Source organism: Vipera berus (assembly GCF_964194415.1).
Source record: "Vipera berus genome assembly, chromosome: 1".
NCBI lineage: Eukaryota > Metazoa > Chordata > Lepidosauria > Squamata > Viperidae > Vipera > Vipera berus.
The window spans coordinates 167,452,329-167,471,554 of NC_138202.1; the positions used below are offsets into that span (position 1 = coordinate 167,452,329).

Consider the following 19,226-nt stretch of genomic DNA (forward strand, 5'->3'; position numbering starts at 1 on the left):
AATAAAAGAGACCTCGTGGTAACCGCAGCCAGCTCTTTCCCCCCCCCCACGTCCCCCCCTCCCCCTGCTCCGGCACCAGCGCGCGCCCGTCCTCTTTCGGCGCCCGCAGAGCCCGCAACGCGACGCTTTTCGTTCCTTCGCTTTCTTTTCCTCCTCCTCCTCCTCCTCTCCTCCTCCTCCGTTTGGAAACGAAGGGGGCGGCTCGACCGCGCTTAGGCTGGCGGCGGAGCTTGCTGATTTCTCCGCCCACGTCCTCGTCCCCGTCCTGGGGAAATAGGGAACAAAACAAAAAAGGAAGTGCTTGAGCTCCCCGCCGGCTGGGAGACTTTTGCAAGTCCATCATCGGAGGACGCGTCGGGTGGTTGTGGGGTTTTTATTATTATTATCATTATTATTATTATTGTTTTATTTTTCTTTCCCTCCGCCGCCACTGCTCGGCGTTGCCGCGGCGCTTTCTCCTCTGCTGCTGGGCATCGGAGAGGCGGAGGGGGCGGACGGCGGCGGCGGCAATCAGAAATCCGGGAAGATCCGCCTCCTCCTCCTCCTCTCTCTCTCTCTCTTTTTTTTCCCCTCTCGCCCTCTCTCCCTCCACGGTTCCCCGGGGTATCCGCTGGGCATTCCTGGGCTAACCATGGTCGCGCTCTATCTGTTCCTCTTCGCCGGTCGCCTGCTAGCGCCGGGGTACGCCTTCAACCTGGACGCGGAGAGCCCGACTGTATACTCGGGCTCCGACGGCAGCTACTTCGGCTTCGCGGTGGATTTCTTCGCCCCCGACCAGTCTTCGTAAGTCCCATGGCGGGCGCCGCTTTTGCAAGACGTTGAAAACCGCCGCCGCTTCCCAGAGCTCCTTCTTAGTAGTAGGCGGTGGGCGCCAGAAACTCTCCTCTGGCCAAAAATCCCAGGGAAGTTTTTTTTCAAACGGAACCGAAGCTCGCTCCGCTTCGGTCCCTGTTTCGAGCGCGGCTCCGCTTGGGAAGGATCCCGCTTTTTTGAAAGGAATTGCCGGGGGGGTGGGGAGGACTTCGGAGCAAGTGTCTATCCGGCTAGTGGGATTTAAGATTTTTTTTTCTCCATTTGCCTTTCTTCCCTGACCAAGCGCCCTCCTTGCCAAACCGGATTAACTTTTTTGTTACGTTTCGTTAAGATCCTCGCTTGCATTTTGAGCAGGACGTATTTCAGCCTTTAAGGAGAAGTACCGCTCTGTTTGGGAGGGAAGATAATCCCGTCGATTTCAATGGAGTTTGCAGGGGGATGCAGGCTTCCCCTTCCCCTTTACCAAATAAGAGGATTTGGTAAAATCCAAATACTCTCTTCTTTTTTTTTTGTAGATTGAAGTCTTCTTATCCAATCTGTAGAACAAATAGTCTTTGTAGTTGGGAAAGATAGCTAGCTGTGCTTAGGTGAAGAGTTATTGGATGCTGTAAACATGTAGAAGGAAAATAAGAGGGCTAATAATACATGTTTTGCTCTGCTGCCGTTTAGGACTTACATTTAAGAGCACTTTTTCTTCATAATAATGTGTATACGATTTACTGCCTGCTTTGAGATGTGGCAACAAATCCTATATACATGTAAACTGTATGGATATATTATAAAGCCGGTACTTTTAGTTTATAAAGCTGGTGACTCTCTGAGCGCTGTTTTCACTCAAAGCACTCTAATCCAGTAAATTCTAATTTATCTGACAGCGCTTCATTTTGATTATGGTGGCAAAAGGTTCAAAGTGCTGGGGAAGTGGGGAAGAGGATGCCCCAGGAATAAGTATAAATAGATATTTTCCTTAGGCTTCTGTTTCCATAATTACTGCTAACTTCTTAGGCCCCATAGAGTATTCTTTTGATTTGAATAGAACTTTCTTCCTAGTTCAGTGTTTGAGGGGGAGACTTTTAACTCTGAGCAATATTTTGAATGTAATTATGTTTCTGTGCGCAATGACTACATTTGCTGGTGAGATCATACAATATGATTTGCTGTCCAATACCACCACCACCCCAAGTATCCTAGGAGTAACTTATAGGGCTAGAGCTGCATTTCTAAGAGTTTTTCCTGGTTGTTGAGTCCAAGTACAGTCTTTAATCAGCAAAAAAAGAAAAAATGACAGCAGCCCAACAACTATATTCTCCATTGCTGAGTCCTATCCTGTCTGTGTTTCCAAGTCATGCAGTCACCTGACTTCTCTCCAAGGCAATAGGTGACAAAGTCTGTATCTTAAAGCTTCCCTAGGACCTTGACAGTATAACAAGAAGATACTGTTTATCCAGCTGAATATCTTGTTCATGGGTTGAGAATGGAATGTAGGTATCCTTAGAGATATGGCAGAAAAAAGATTTTGCCAGCATGTTTGTGCCATTACTAAATGAAAGTGGGGGGAAATCATAAGTGCAATATTAGATTTAAACCCTACTGACCTAGGGGATTTTACCTTTGTTTTGTATATTTTCAGAAAATACTGTTGAACACTAAAAATGAAAACAGTGAGATACATGAACCATAAATGCAATCCTTGCCTGTAGAGATTCTCAATCATCCAAGACATGGTTGTCCCAAAGTTGTTTTTTCCAAAAGGCAACCAGACTTTCTTGGTATTTTCTTTGATAGATAAAATCAAAATGTTATCACCTTTCGATAACTGGGCCTCTGGTCCAAACATGCATTGATAACAGAAATAAGTGCTAGGTTCACATATATTAAGCTGTGATTCACAGAATTAAGCACAATTAAGTCTGGCTCATCAAGCACATTAAGCCATAAACAGTTTATAAACCAAAATGGCAAGGTTCAGACAACCCAGTGAACTATTATGTAGCTGTTGCTTTATTAAGTATTATTATACCTGTATTCAGGTAGGATACCAGAAGAAATAATAAATGTATTAGGGCAGGGGTCCGCAACATCTGGTCCAGGTACCGGGCCGCAGCATGCCAGCAACCGGGTCGCACAAACAAGCAAAGCCCCATCTGCGGGATACAGGCAGTACACAAAACCACACCCCCTCCAGTCCGCGTTCCCAAAAGGTTGGGAACCTCTGTATTAGGGAACTAAGCACACTCCACACACACACACACACAAAACTCTTCCCAGTTTGCTTTAAGTTAGTCTGTCACTACCTTAGAATACTCTCATATTGTCTGTCTTTAAAGTTCAACTCTTAAAGGAGCTGAAATATTTGCTCCCTAAGATGTAGGAAAGCATGGTCCCCATATACATAATCTAAAAGATCTGGAACATGACTCTTTGGTGCTGACCAAAATATACCCTCCTCCCTTCCAACCTTTTCTGTACCCCGCACCCCTAGAACACTTCTGATATATTCTCACGCCCCTTACAAAAGTTTGTAATAACAGCAACAAATTATGCATATACACTATAATTTTGAAAACCCAAGTTTTCGCACCCCCTGGAATATCGTCTTGCACCCCCAGGGGGTACGAGCGCCCCTGGTTGGGAACCCCTGATCTAGATAAATAGTGAGGGCCCTGAGAGAGAAAAGCTAGCTGGCTTATAATTCTCTGGTAGTCTTAAAGTAAAGGTAAAGGTTCCCCCGCACATGCGTGCTAGTCGTTTCCGACTCTAGGGGCCAGTGCTCATCTCCGTTTCGAAGCCAAAGAGCCAGCGCTTGTCCGAGGACGTCTCCGTGGTCATGTGACCGGCATAACTAGATGCCAAAGGCGCACAGAACGCTGTTACCTTCCTACCGTAGTGGTCCCTATTTTTCTACTTGCATTTTTACGTGCTTTCGAACTGCTAGGTTGGCAGAAGCTGGGACGAGTAACAGGCGCTCACTCTGTTACGTGGCACTCGGGATTGGACCCGCCAAATTGCCGACCAACGAGATGACTCTGTCACAGATCCAGTTGGCTTACTTATGTAAAGTGGGGTCACAGGAAGGGATCAGCTTTTTCCTCCAGAAGCAGAAAATGTCTGGCCCTGCTCTTGTTCCTGGTGATAGAAATATAATAAGAAATGAAGTAATTAACCAGTGCCTTCACTGTTAGTTCAGAGGTGCTCGGAGATGAGCTGTCCAACCATTTTCAGTGGTCATGTTGGAGTGTCTTTGCTTCTTTCCCAATCCCAGTGTAGTCTAGAGAACTCAAAAGCTTGCATGCTGTTTTGTGACCTTATGGCTTGTTCTAACAAAGGCATGGCTGATAAAAAAAATTAGTCTCTGAAGGTTTTGCTGTTTCATCGCAGGGTAACATTTTTGCTTTTTATGGTTTAATTCTGGCAGCCAGATTCACTGAGGTAGTCTGGTCAATATTTTCTCCTTAACTTTTGACATAATATCTCTAAACATACTGATTCCGTGCATGGTGCTTATTGTAGAAACACTGTATTGTGAAAGGATTTAACACAAAGCAAAAAAGCATGAGCCAATCCTTCAGTAAAAGCTGTAAAGACCAGCATCCCCACTGTGTGGATATGGGGCCATATCTACCATATCTATATACTTATATCACCCAGATGCACATTTCTGTGTGATGGGCAGCATATAAACAAACAAACAAAATATCTAGCCCTTGAATGTGCTTTGTTTGGCCTCAGAAATTGTGTCTCCAAATCAAAAGAGTAGAATTCCTTATTATCTGCAGCAGGAAATGGAAAAAGAGAAGTGAGGTAAATGACCGCATAAGTTATCCAAACCTTTAAAGACCTTTTAAAAATCATTGAAAAATCCATAAAACTGTAGAAAATGCTAGCTGTAAATTTCTGCCCCATCCAGTAGTGAGGTAACATCATGTTGGTTGTTATGGTGTTTGTCTTCCTAAACACCGAGTGGTTTGTCCCCTAAGTATTAAATAGCTAATTCGTTCTGCTCTCTTCTGATTGTTTCTTATTTTATTTATCAAACTAGTTTTACTGCTAACTCGCCAACAACTCCTGGCATCATAACTACGATATATGTAAAATATTCAGAAATATGAAGATCCGATGATCTGGAATGTTATATAATTAAATAAGTATTTATTTATAGTTATATGAAAATCCTTGTTTCATTTTTATGAACACATTTATTTGAAATGGCTTACAAAGCACTACAGTGCACCATTAAATTGTTTAAAATACAACTGCAAACCTAGTGAGAGCATTATTATATATCTCATTAAAGTCAATTAATGCTATATTCTTCTTTGAAGTGAATCTCAATTATTGTATTCAAGATTAGAAACCAGCAATGGATTCCACCCTAATCTGAACACTATTAAATACCATGGGTTTATCTTCACATATCTTTTATCTTCATCGGTTTTGTTATAAAATTATGCGTACAGGTAGTCGTCAACTTATAACAGTTTGTTTAGTGACCGTTCAAAGTTACAAAGGCACTGAAAAAAGCGACTTATAACCATTTTTCACACGACTGTTGCAGCCTCCCCATAGTCACGTGATCAAAATTTATGATGGTTGTGGCATCCAAGGGTCACATGATTGACTTTCTGACAAAGTCAGTGGGGAAGCCAGATTCACTTAACGACCATGTTACTAAACAATTGCAGTGATTCTCTTACCAAATGTGGCAAGAAAGGTTGTAAAATGGGGCATAATTTACTTAACAAATATCTTACTTAGCAACAGAAATTTTGGGTTCAGTTGTGGTTGTAAGTCAAGGGCTACCTGTATATTTATTTATATTCCAATATTAAAATTCTCTGGATAGCGTACTACATATTTATGTGTTTTTAATCCTTATAAAAATATCAAAAAATATAAATATAAACATTATAGGAAAGATTGAGCTTTATTTATCTTGAGTGCTTTTAAGATGCTTTTATCATGTCTCTATTGTAATTGTAACATTCTCATTAGATGTCTATTAGAAAAGATACTTTTTGTTTGTTTTAATGCTCTTATATTGACCATTGAATAGATGGTTATGCCTTATTTGTTCCCCACTCAAAAGTTATCTTTGGTTTTGTTTGATACATACAGTTGCCTGCTGTGGTATTCCCGTTTTCACATATCTGTAATTGAATGAACTTTCACATGAATGAACATATATAGGATTGTACTCTTAGAATAGACCCATAAATTTCCATTTTGTTTAATTGATTTACAAACTTGGTATAATGTCTGGTTATTTATAAATTATGGTAAATCAGAATTAATTCTATTTCATGTCAATAACAATTTTGACAAGTTTAAGGATTGGGGTTTTGGATCTTGTTCTGATTCCTTTGTCTACCCTAGTATGAAGACATGTACAAATTTTCTCAGTGGGTAAATTTGAACTTGTGTTCAAAGGAAAAGGAAAAAAAAGAAAGAAAATGGTCCAGATCTTCTTTTAGCATTTTTTGTTTGAGTAAGATAAGGGGTTTTTTTAATTTGAGGTAGATTTATATTACAAAAGACCTTACTGTTTTATTCTTTCTCATTATTTTATGCACACTTTTATATAATATATGTATTTCACAGGGACATCTTTTTAAGGATTCTGTAGCATAAATTCAATTACATGATCAGAGGAGCGGACTTAATTTTTCACACCTTCAGGCCTGACACTGGATATTTATTTTAGCTTTGGTCACTGGAACAAAAAAATTTGGAACTTAGTTCTTATGTGGAATTAGCTTGAAAATTACTTGACCCACTGAAATGCTGATATCCTTATTTATATGAGGATTACCGTATTATTAATGCTTCCACTTACTGGTCCATTATTTCATTGGAAAATATGGGACTGTATATACCATGTTGATCGTTAAGTTGAGTTAGTAATACGGAAACAAAATAATATGGAAAGCTGAACTTCTCAAATTACCTTTCCAAGAAGGTTTCGTGCCTCTGTGGTGGGACCTTCATTGCTTTCAAGGAGTGACCTCATCTGGCATTTCCCCTTAAGGCCAGTGTATAAGAAAAATAAGATTACCCAAACCTGGGCTGCTTTACTGGCAGTTGAAACATTAATTCCTATAGCACCATTTCTTAACCCCATAATGTCAAGGGATGCATAATGTCAAAGGGGGAGCTCAGCTAATCTCAATGTACACATGTTGTACTTTGACAATAAAGGTTTATTATTATTATTTTTAAAAAATCAGCCACTCTTCCATCTTTACGAGAGAGATCTCACCAGAGATAAATAAAATTAAACCTTAAAAAAAAGATAAATGTAACAACTCCTTTTATCTCTAAATAAGAAAATGCAAGCAGTAACCGTTAAGAGAAAGAACTAGAGCCGCCACAATAAAGCTTAGTACAAGAAGAAAAGTTTACATTTTTCATAACTAATTTAAATATTATTGACATTAGTAGGCTCTCCACTAGCATAAAACTGAAGATCTCAATAGTGCACGTTTTAAAATATACCATAAAGCAGTTATTGAGTGCCGCATCAGCATTGCGGTTGCCCTCAGGGGGCTGGGCGGGTGTGACCTGGGTGGGCGTGGCCTACTGGGTGGGCGTGGCTAAAGTGCGTATGGCCTACTGGGTGGGCATGGCCAGCTCTACATCGTTTACATCAAGGGTGCCTATGGGGGCCTGTGCAGGAGTGGGACAGATCTGAGGGTCTCTGGCAGGAGGAGGGTCTCAGGGCCAAGGCAGTGGGGGCCGTTCCCTCACTGTTTCCAGGATGGCTTCGCCGGCCGCATGAAACCACTTCATGGGCCGGTTCTGGCCCCCGGGTCTTGTGTTTGACATGTCTGCCATAAAGCTTTCTTCATTTTTGTTTCCTGGTGACCGCATGGCCAAGTCCCAGCAATTTCCTTGGGAAGATTTCAGAAGCGGTTTGCCCTTTCCTCTTTGCTAGGGCTGAGAGAGATTGACTGGCCTAAGTCCCACCCATTTGGATTATGTCTAAGGCAGGACTAGAATTTATGATTTCCTTGTTTCTAATCCGATGCCTTAATGACTCTACCATACTTGGTCATGCCATAAAGTATGCATGACCGTATTGTAAAGTGATGCAGCAAACGTAAGGTTAATAAAGAGGAAAACTCGTAAAATAGCTTGTACCATAACAGCTCTGAGCAAATTGCAAAATGGAACAATTTTCCAGGACCTAACAGTAAAAGGAATTTAATGGAATTCCACAAAATCATAGTTGTTTGGGTATTAACTTCTGCTGGAACCCCCACCCTGCATTACCACAGACCTGGGTTACATGAAAGCCATTGCAAACACAAAAGATTTTTTTTTTTTTGGAAATTTCATTTAAAGGATATGTGTGGGAAGTGGTTCTTTGGAGCCATCTCATGATGTGAACTTCTGATTTAACGTTGTTTAAACAGGGCTTTATTTACATTAAAATTCCTCTTAGGTTTCAATCCTGTAAAGTGTGAGAGTTCTGTTAATAAATTTAATCTTCCTTGTGGTTTGTATACATAGTTGAGGATTGCTAACTGCAGTTTTAAATGTTATCTAATAAATTTGATTTGCACTGTGCTTTAGTTGGAACGGAATAGAATATACTAGGAACTTACATAAATAATTGAAGGATTCTCAGATCTTTTACTACCTTCGAAAAATCCTGGGAAATAGGTGAAATCTTCACAACTACAGAAGAAGGGGAGGAAAATGCAGGAAACTCAGTCTTAAAATGTACTGATGAGTAAATGCTAACGCAGAATTGTCAAAAATAAATAGTGCCACATTAAACTTTTTTTAAAAAAAATGTATTTTTGGATTATGGTAATTCTGTGGCATAATTTCTGTAGTGAAAGGTGAAGTCTGCATTATATTTTGGATAACAAGTTTATGATTAACTTTAATGGCTGGGTCAGCTTTTAGGTGGGTTTTAAGGTTAGGAGTAGCCTTTCTGCCATATTAAGTGTGGGTTGCCTGACTGATTAATTTTAGAGTTAAATTTTCTTTAGGATTTCACGTAAAGCCACTTGGTCAAAATCAGATACATTCAATGAGGTTTTTTCCTGAAAATACAAGGCACTAGAGAAGGAGCAGTACCAGATGCTTTGTTTAATAGTGGCTTTTTTTAATGGTAAATTGGTATTTGGTAGCTTATTTTCTTGATTTTGACTCATTGGAGACTTCTGCACAGAAGTTGGGAGAAAGCTTTGAGTTTAACAGGCCTTATATTGATGGACTTGTGACAAACCATTGTTTACCAAGCCTCAGTGGGCTGGGTTTCATATATAATGCTATGCCTTAAATAATGTGTTATAAAACCACAATGACTAGATTCAGATATAAACCAGTGAAACCTCATTGTATAACGTAGTATATGATTTATTAGCTTGGTCCTGATTTTACCGGGGGTGGGGTAACCTTTCTTTTCCCCCTGATCTCATGCTGCTGTTCAACATTTTTATCCCGAATATATGTACGATGAACATGGCTCATCAGCATGGTGTAACATATAAACAAGGCCTTATAAGAGTTCCTATTGTTTTCATTCTGCAACTTGAGACAGCAAAACCAGGGGAGTGGCCAATACCTGGCAGACCACTGTGGAATATTTTTGGCTTGGCAGATTGCAAATTATGTTGGCCTAGTTTTAATCAACACGCGTACCGTATTTATACTCATTCTGTACTCTGCTAATACCTTTGCTGTAACCCATGTTTTTGAAATTCGACGATTAAAAAAACAAGTTTTTGGAAGACCTGAGTGCAATTTTTGCAGAATTCTTTCAGTCTGCTTGCTGGATCGTATTGCTCCCCTGAATTATTGGAAGATTTCACTTTTAACTGTATTGCTTAGATTAATTATGCTCCAGGCACAACAAATCCATATTCAGAGAACTGTTTTCTCTGTTGTTACTTTTAATAGTAGAAGTCGTATTTTAGGATCCTGGAACCTGAGGCCAGGAAGTGAAGACTTGTTCAAATAACTGATTACTATCTGAAAAGACTAGGATCTGTTAAAACATAGGACAGTTTTATATGCCCAAGCCAGGCAGCTTTTATTTGCAGGACCGTCTGCTGCCAGGAACGACCTCCCATCGCCCGGTGCGCTCACACAGGGGGGGCCTCCTCAGGGTGCCGTCGGCTAGACAATGTCGGCTGGTGACCCCCAAGGGGAGGGCCTTCTCTGTGGGAGCGCCAGCCCTGTGGAACCAGCTTCCCCTTGAGCTCCGGATGGCCCCAGATCTCCGGTCCTTTCACCGCGGCCTTAAAACATTCCTTTTTCATCAGGCTGACCTGGACTGACGATAGGGATTTTTAAGTAGAATATTTTTAATATTTTATCATTTTATCATTGGGGCTTGTTAGTTTAATCTTTTTTAACATTTGTATTATTGTTTTATTGTTGTTAGCCGCCCTGAGTCCTTTGGGAGATAGGGCGGCATATAAGTCCCAAAAATAAATAAATAAATAAAATAAAAAGAGTTTTTTGAAAGATGGCCAGAGACTAATACTGGATGAGTTGAAAATTCAGTAGGCGAGCCATTTATTCACATTTAACATCTGGTGTTGAGATTTCAAAGAGCAGTGCCACATTGGATTACTGAGAGTAGTTACACTGTTGCATTTTTACACACTTTTTGCATTCTTTTCAACATGGTTTATGCAGCGGGGATTGACTGGTGAGTTTCGTCTTGCGGTTCACTCCTACAGTGACATCAAAGCTGTGTTGTCTGAGGCATCACAGCCACTGCTCATTGCTTTATGATAACAATATGGTTGTTTGGATTGAAAGAAGTCCTTTACTTATAAACTATTTGGCAGTAGCCCAAGCACTTAGTTTCATTTACTTTTACTTGCTCTGGGCATTTTCTTTGGCTTTTAGCCTTTGTTGATTAATTAGTGGAAGTGAGAGAGGGATGTGCACTTGTCTTTTTGGCTTTTTCCAGCATTAGGAATGCCTGGTGGTGATGCTGCTTAAAGAGTATGGGGCAGTAAATAGGCTAAAACAGCTAAGTATCTGAAAATTGTCCATAATCTCCAGCTATTCATCATATAGAACAGAGGTCCCCAACCTTTGGGGCACTGGGGACCGGTTACGTGGAGAGAGGTTTTTCCGCGGACCGGAAGGTGCGTAGTTTTGTGTGCTGCCTGCATCCCACGAATGGGGCTTTGCCTGTTTGTGCAGCCCGGTACCGGTCCACGGACCAGGGGCTGGGAACCCCTGATAGAGAACATTTAGGATAGCTCTAAAGCTCATTAAAATGAGTTCACTATTTTAAGAAAAAATAATAATAGCAAGGGCTGGTTCTATAGGTCTGATCATCACTCTGTATGACATTGGTTTGACTAAACATTCCAATTTAAATCCACTGTGCTCTTATTTTTTAGTGGCTAAATGAATTATACTGTATCACTAAAATAAATAATAGTGTGTGATTCAGAATTTTATTTAAGCAATTATTTGATTTATACAGCTACCCAACTCAAATTCCTGACTTTTATTCCCATTTAGTTCTTGCTGCTGCTTTGTATCACCCTCTTCCCACATTCAGTCAGTATTTCATAACTCCAGACAACATGCAGTCTGTACTACTGTCATTCCACTCCCAACTGACACAGTCTTTCCTAAAATACATGGAAGATACTTCTAAACATATGAAGTTTGCCAGGACATTACCCCTTTTCATATGTGACTGTATAACCAATCATACTTGCCAGCTTTCATTTTTTAAGGAATTGCTTTGTCATCAGTGGTTAATTCATAATGTTCCCTCAGTGATAACAGCAACTTTTCTGCCAAGACATTTAAAAAATGCAATAATCAAGATTTAAGATAAGGCAGCAGTCCAAAGAAGCAAGATGCACATATGGCTGAAATTCTTTTGGTAGTTACACACATAGAAGCTACGTTTTCATTTTTTTACATTCAGCATTTATTTAGGAGACTGTTTCTTTAAGCATGGTCCTAGGACACTGCAGTTCTCCCAAGGCTTTCTCAATGCTCCTCAAAATCAAAATTATTTGGCAACCTATGTTGAGAAATAATGCAATATTAAAATTCTGTCAAAACAATAGTGAGAAATGATAGCAGCAGCCAATGCATTGATTTTAATTTATAATATGAAAAATATAACCCATAAGCTTTTGGGGGGTTCTCCATAACTTGTTTATAGCGGAAAGTAGTCCTGAGAGAAAAACATTTAAGAAACACTGATTTAGAATATGTAGGTTCACATTTAGAATATTCCAGGTTCACAGAAGAAGAAGCTTGATATGTTCAAAAACTCTTTAATAATTTATTCTAGGATAAGAGGAATAAACATATATTTAAAGTCTGCTATGGGTTCCTAAGGGATGGATAATTAAAATATAATAAAGAAAAAAATAGAACTAATGAGCATTTGATAGCAACACAGATGTGGATACCATTTTCAAAGACAATAACAGAAATGGTATAAGTGAAATATCTTCCTTCCTCAGATTCTTAAGAAAACGAGAGAGAAAAACCCCTCATTTCTGTTGGATATATGGTCCTCTTATAGTGATACAATATTTGCCACAGTCTCTTAATTTATCCAGCAGCATCAGCAAGCAGCAGTCTCATCCATATATTGGATCCTATCCTTACATTGGCCTGCATTATTGTCCCTTAGCAGAATATTTTGACATGACATGCTATACTATGTTGGGTAAAACATGTATGAGGTAGGTAAAGGTAAAGGTTCCCCCGCACATGCGTGCTAGTCGTTTCCGACTCTAGGGGCTCATCTCCGTTTCAAAGCCGAAGAGCCAGCGCTTGTCCGAGGACGTCTCCGTGGTCATGTGGCCGGCATGACTACACGCCAAAGGCGCACGGAACGCTGTTACCTTCCCACCGGAGTGGTCCCTATTTTTCTACTTGCATTTTTACGTGCTTTTGAACTGCTAGGTTGGCAGAAGCTGGGACGAGTAACAGGCGCTCACTCTGTTACGCGGCACTCGGGATTTGACCTGCCAAACTGCCGACCTTCTGATCAACAAGCTCAGCGTCCTAACCCACTGAGCCACCGCGTCCCTATGAGGGACTATGAGGTAGTTTGCATTTTTTTTCTGGCATTAGAATGAGGATAGAACGAATATTTTGACTGTTTGTGTTCTAATTTTTTTTAAGACCCAGTTTGGTATAATATAGATCAGGGGTCCCCAACCCTCATTCCATGGACCAGCACCGGGCCACAGCATGCCAGCAACCGGGCTGCACAAACAAGTCTCATCCATGAGATGCAGGCAGCACACAAAACCACACACTCTCCAGTCCGTGGGAAAACCTTTCTCCTCGGAACCGGTCCCTGGTGCCCAAAAGGTTGGGGACCTCTGGGAAAGATAGTCTTCAACTGATGACTACAATTGGGACCAGAATTTCAGTCGCTAACCAATGCAGTTGTCAAGCAAGTCATCACATGATGGACCCAATTTTACAACCATTTTTACCACAGTCATTAAGTGTATCACCACAATCATTAAGTAAATCCAGCTTCACCAATTGACTTCGCCTGTCAGAAGCCAACTGGGAAGGTCATAAATTACAATTAGGTGACCATAAGATGCTACAACTCTCATAAATGTGAGTTAGTTGCCAAGTGCCCAGATTGCAATCACATGACTGTGGGAGCGGTGGCATGGACATAACTTTGAGGACAGCTTGCAAGTAACTTTCATTGAGGACATTGTAAGTTCAAACTGTCATTAAATGAATAGTTGTAAGTTGAGGACTATCTATATTTAAGACATCAGGGTAGAAACCAGGACACTGGTGCAATGTGCAGGCATGCAGGAGGGAGGGAGTCTTTTCCGAGGAGCTAAAAGACAAATCAGCCTGGAATGCTTGATATCTAGGAAGAGGCCCAATGTGGACCCACCCTAACCCTTTCAAAGGGTATATCTAATAGTTAATGCAGGTTACCCTTTCATCCAGCAAGATTCCTGTCTGTGGGCAAGCAGCAATAAAGAAATTCATCCAAGTAAATCATCTTGTCATTTTTGGTTTCTTGAGTCTGACGGACACTATGAGTTTTAGTCTTACTTTAGACACAGGCTAGCTAGCTGAATGACCTTAGGCCAGTCACTCTCTCCCAGTTTTAGGAAGAACGAATGTCTCCAGGCAGTCACCAGGAGTCAAAATAGATTTGAAGGCATGCTTTGCCTTTTTAAAAAATTTTTTCCAATTTAAACTATTATAGCCTGGGTTCATTGAAACAAAATATTAGAATTGTGTATGAGTTAACGGCTGGAATGTTATTTCTGTGGAATATTATGGACAATAGTATTGTGAATGAAGGAAAATATACCTAATGCTTTACAAGTATAATATTTTATAGGGGAAACACCAGAGAAGCTTTCCTTTAACATAAAGAGCATGGTTTAAGCTAATAGTTGCCAAAAGCCACTTATTTTATTTTTGTTTGAGTTTAAGTGTAATTTTCTGGCTGAGGAGGCTAGACAATTTTGATGTATCAAATTCAATAAAATGTAGTTCTCACAAGGCTACAAAACTACTTAAGATAATGCCAGTTGCTTACTCAAATATGGCTCATGGAACTATTTTGTTTTTTTTTCCAAATGACCCAACAATCAGGCAAAATTCTCCTTGGTGCTTCTTTTCTTTCAGTCTTACAGCTCAGTTTTATTAAATTGCTGTCTTCCTGTACACGGAGTCAGTTTGAGCAGCTAATAGTTTTTAGGTAGCCTGGCTAGTATTAAGACTTCTGGGAAATAATGTCCATTTGTTTGGAAGGCATATAAGTACTGAATAAGTCACAAACTGAGCCAAATGTTACATTAGAAAGTTCAATCACTTAGGATTTTAAAATATCATGTAAGTCGAGGAAGAGGGGCTTTCTACTACACCTGTTTATACTTACATCTCAACATTTAGCATGTGGTCAATACACAAAGCAGTTACACAGACCTTCCAGATCCTATCCACTATGGCAGGGGTAGGCAACCTTGGCTCTTTTATGACTCATGGACTTCAACTCCCAGAATTCCTGAGCCAGCCGTGCTGAGGAGAAAGGGAGAGGTTTCCATGCTGAGCCATGCTGGCTCAGGAATTCTGGGAGTTGAAGTCCACGGGTCATTAAAGGGCCAGAGTTGCCTACCCTTGCACTATAGAATCAAGGTCAGCTGCAGTTGTTAGGTATTCTAGTATTCCAATTTGGAAGGCGTGATCTGCATGTGTTTTTTTTTAAAAAAATTGCATTTGCATCTGAAGTGGTTGACAAATATGCTTTGTCATATGCATTAGATATTTAAAACCTACAAGTCTCCTTTCATCTTTTGTTCTTTTTTGTGGGGATGATATACTTCACAGGTTGGGGGAGGCAAAATATAAATGGCAGAGCTTAGTTATGTTTTTCCAACAGCTACTAATTCCTGCTTCTTGAAGTCATACTTATGGTGGCATAGAAAGTCTTTTGGGATAAAAATGAGGTTCTGTTATAGCCAAACTCCTCAGGAGAGAAATGAAATGTAAAAAGAAAAGCAGGAGGCTAAAAAAGGGGATTGGGGCCTTCTGCCCTGCCCATGAGGGTCCCACTCAGTTGAGTATCACAAGTCTTTCCCAGAGAAAATCAAAGGAAATAGTGATATGTAATTTATCTGAGCAACTACTTTAACCCTCAGTCAAGCAGCAAAACAGGATATTTAACAAATCTCTGTTGGGCTGGATTCTCAGATGCAGCTGGTGAATTACAGTGACCTGCTAGAACTGGAGGTGAAGTCATCCATTCAGCAAATCTGTTTGCATGGAGGAAAATAGGCGGTCAGAAATACTAAGTCCTCCTCCTTCTTTACTTCCTCTTATAAAATGGCCATTAGTGTTTTGGCCCTTTCATTACATTTGCTTTCCTCCTCTTTTTATTATTATCACTGCATTTACATGAGGAATCCACTACATCCTATCTCAGATTAGCCTGTTTCAAGTGAAATGATCAGATTTCTCACTTGTTGTTTCTCCCGGCAGGATGTTCCTCCTCGTGGGTGCTCCAAAGGCCAACACTACTCAGCCTGGGATTGTAGAAGGAGGCCAGGTGCTCAAATGTAACTGGAATTCCAATCAAAATTGTCAGCCAATCATATTTGATGCTAGAGGTACTGTTTAATCTTTTAAGATACATTTTTATCCATTGAGATCTGAATAAATTGCAAAGATGAAGGCAGTCTTCCACTCATTAAATATTTGGTGCTGATGAGGAATACTTTAAACAAGTATTGCTTGCTATGACCATTTTGTGGCATTGACATCAAATAATGCCATCTTTGCTGGCTAGAGGCTTTTATGGTATGAATTAAATTAGGTTTGTGTGATAGGCACCTAAGTGGCTGCGGACTGCAGAAGGCCGTGAATCTGCTGGGTGGCATTTAGACCTGACCTGACCATTCTTGCATTCCTCTGATCTAGGGTGCTTTCCGGCAGTCATTAAAGAATCCTATAATCCCAGGAGATAGAATTACTCTTAGAAGAACTAAAGGGAATTTGTGTTATCTAAAGGAACAAGTTTAGGCCCGTGATGAAAAATTATACTGTACATAAGCCAAGTTAAAACAGATCTCCAAACCCAACCACTTATTATAACCTGTATGAACTGGTGTTGCCTGTCTGCTTGGCCCGAAGTTTCTGACAATAACTATATAACATGTATAAGCAATGTTTACTAATTGTGCATTGAATATTTAAAGACATGTATAAGATATTCACATTTTATGTGCCTGTGTGGGAAATACGAGCATAACTCAGTGCATTTAATTGCCACTATCTTATTAATGATAGATTGTCCTTTCGTTTGCATTAGTTTTCATGTGGTTTACAAAAATTAAGTATAGACGTTCAGAATAAAAGGAAAGAGTAATAGAAAACAGATGTAAGATGAAATAACCATGCTTACAATGTCCAAGAGAAGGAGGAAAGGGATTTAGCCTCATTTAGAAACCAAAGGATACTTGTACTAGGTGTTACCGCCAAGTGTTCAAATCCTACAGTTGGAAGGAGCAGTTTATGTCATCATGTCCAACCCTTTGTTCAGGGCAGCAATCAGAAAAAACAGAATCCTTAAAAAAGGGCTGTCTAGGTTTTATTTTAGCCAATTTAAAGTGACGAGTGATTGATTTTGCTCTTCTTACTGTTAGGAAGATTTATCTATCAGTCAATCAGAATCTAACTTCCCGAAATTGTTCCATAGCACATATATAATGAAATCTCCAAATTCTCTTAGTCCTTCCTCCCTACGTTAGTCAGTTTTCAAGTTTCCCACTGCTTAGAAATGGGTATGAATAAAGGAATACTCATATAGTGTTTTAAAAAATAACAGCCATGAAATTCTATATTTTCAGGCTACATCCTGTCCAGGAAAAGTACACGGATGTTTCTGCTCTCCTTAAAGAATCTAAGCCAGACTTTCCTCACCTACACCCCCTACAAATCAAGATCTGTTTTTAACTTGTCTTTGTTCAAAGGATTGCTATTTTGGATGCAGTGTTTTCCAAGCTTTCCAACCAAAATATTTGCAACTGGGAACGGAAGATTTCCTCACCCCTAGTTACTGAGTCAGAGAGATTAATGTTTTTAATACTCAAATCCATCATGAGTAGAAAAGGGGAGGGTAAGAATGTACTTTTCCTCCATTTGTAGTGCTGATGTTGCTTTCTAGAAAATGAACAGGGTAAATTTGGACCAAAATGGCTTGCTGCAAATGGTTACAAACCAATAGCATCTTTGGGAAGGGATCAAAATCTACAAAAAAGCGGGTGTGATATCACGATCAAAGCTGTGTTCTTTTTGTATGTGCAGCAATACTGCCACACCTTCTCTCTTGTAGATTGGGCATTTCAAAGATGGAAATAACAGCTGCTTGATTCTGAGAAATGAGTTATCCCATTTCCATTCTTGTTGGCCATCCCAAGAATAAAATCAGGCTGCTGAAAATGGATTGTTTTGCCACTGAAATTCAGTGTCATAATCTTGGATGCTAGGTAGCCACAAATGGAGTGTTGGAAAGTGGTTGTGGCCTGCATGACATCTTCTCCTATTTATCCTGTGTGGTATAAATCTGTTGAATGAAATTTATGTCCTTGACACCTCCAGTGATGGACTTGTTTGTGCTGCTGAAACCCAACTATTGCAGCTCATTTTAAGCCAGCATTTAAGCCTTTATAGATCATGAGAGGATGATTAGTAGGATTTATTTTATGTGGACAGCCCTTTGTCTGATTTCATTTTGCTTTAAGATGTTGTGACGTATTGCAGGTATTCTTAGTTGTTGGCTGAATTTACTCTGGCTTGCTTAGCTAATGTGTCTAATCTGAGGACCTAGGCTATTTTTAAACAGGTTTGCTGGTTAGAGTATTTTAAAGTTTTATGTTGCAGCTTTATCGATTTTCTGTGGGCCAGTATTGTTGCTCTCATACCAGCACCTCGTATCTTTTAAGTAAGAATTGTTGTTGTTGTTAGCTGCGAAGTCGTGTCCGACCCATCGCGACCCTATGGACAATGTTCCTCCAGGCCTTCCTGTCCTCTACCATCTTCTGGAGTCCATTTAAGCTCACGCCTACAGCTTCAGTGACTCCATCCAGCCACCTCATTCTCTGTCGTCCCCTTCTTCTATTGCCCTCAATCTTTCCCAGCATTAGGCTCTTCTCCAGTGAGTCCTTCCTTCTCATTAGGTGGCCAAAGTATTTGAGTTTTAGCTTCAGGATCTGGCCTTCTAAAGAGCAGTCAGGGTTTATCTCCTCTAGGACTGACCGGTTTGATCGCCTTGCAGTCCAAGGGACGCGCAGGAGTCTTCTCCAGCACCATAGTTCAAAGGCCTCAATTCTTTGGCGCTCAGCCTTTCTTATGGTCCAACTTTCACTGCCATACATTGCAACTGGGAAGACCATAGCCTTGACTATACGCACTTTTGTTGACAGGGTGATGTCTCTGCTTTTTAGTGTGCTGTCTAGATTTGCCATGGCTTTCCTCCCCAGGAGCAAGCGTCTTTTAATTTCTTGGCTACAGTCCCCATCTGCAGTGATCTTGGAGCCCAGGAAAATAAAATCTGTCACTACCTCCATTTCTTCCCCATCTATTTGCCAGGAATTGAGAGGGCCAGATGCCATGATCTTGGTTTTCTTAATGTTAAGTTTCAACCCAAGTTTTGCACTCTCCTTCTTCACCCACAACAAGAGGCTCTTTAGTTCTTCTTCACTTTCTGCCATTAGAGTGGTATAATCTGCGTATCTTAGGTTGTTGATATTTCTTCCGGCAATCTTAATTCCAACTTTTGATTCATCTAGCCCTGCCTTTCTCATGATGTGCTCTGCATATAAGTTAAATAGGCAGGGTGACAGTATACAGCCTTGCCGGACTCCTTTCCCAATTTTGAACCAATCAGTGGTTCCGTGTCCAGTTCT

At 40.3% G+C, this 19,226-nt stretch overlaps 1 protein-coding gene across 2 annotated transcripts in view; it reads left to right on the forward strand.

Moving 5' to 3' along the window:
• Window positions 1–314: 314 nt before the first annotated feature.
• The window catches only part of ITGAV (integrin subunit alpha V), an 82,909-nt gene continuing 63,997 nt past the window's right edge, over window positions 315–19,226 (forward strand). For both annotated transcript variants that reach the window (XM_081312674.1, XM_081312675.1), the window contains exons 1-2: window positions 315–783; window positions 15,802–15,929. In XM_081312674.1, coding sequence (XP_081168800.1) covers window positions 632–783; window positions 15,802–15,929 — 280 coding nt within the window. In that variant the 5' untranslated portion in view covers window positions 315–631. The remainder of the gene's footprint in view (window positions 784–15,801; window positions 15,930–19,226) is intronic.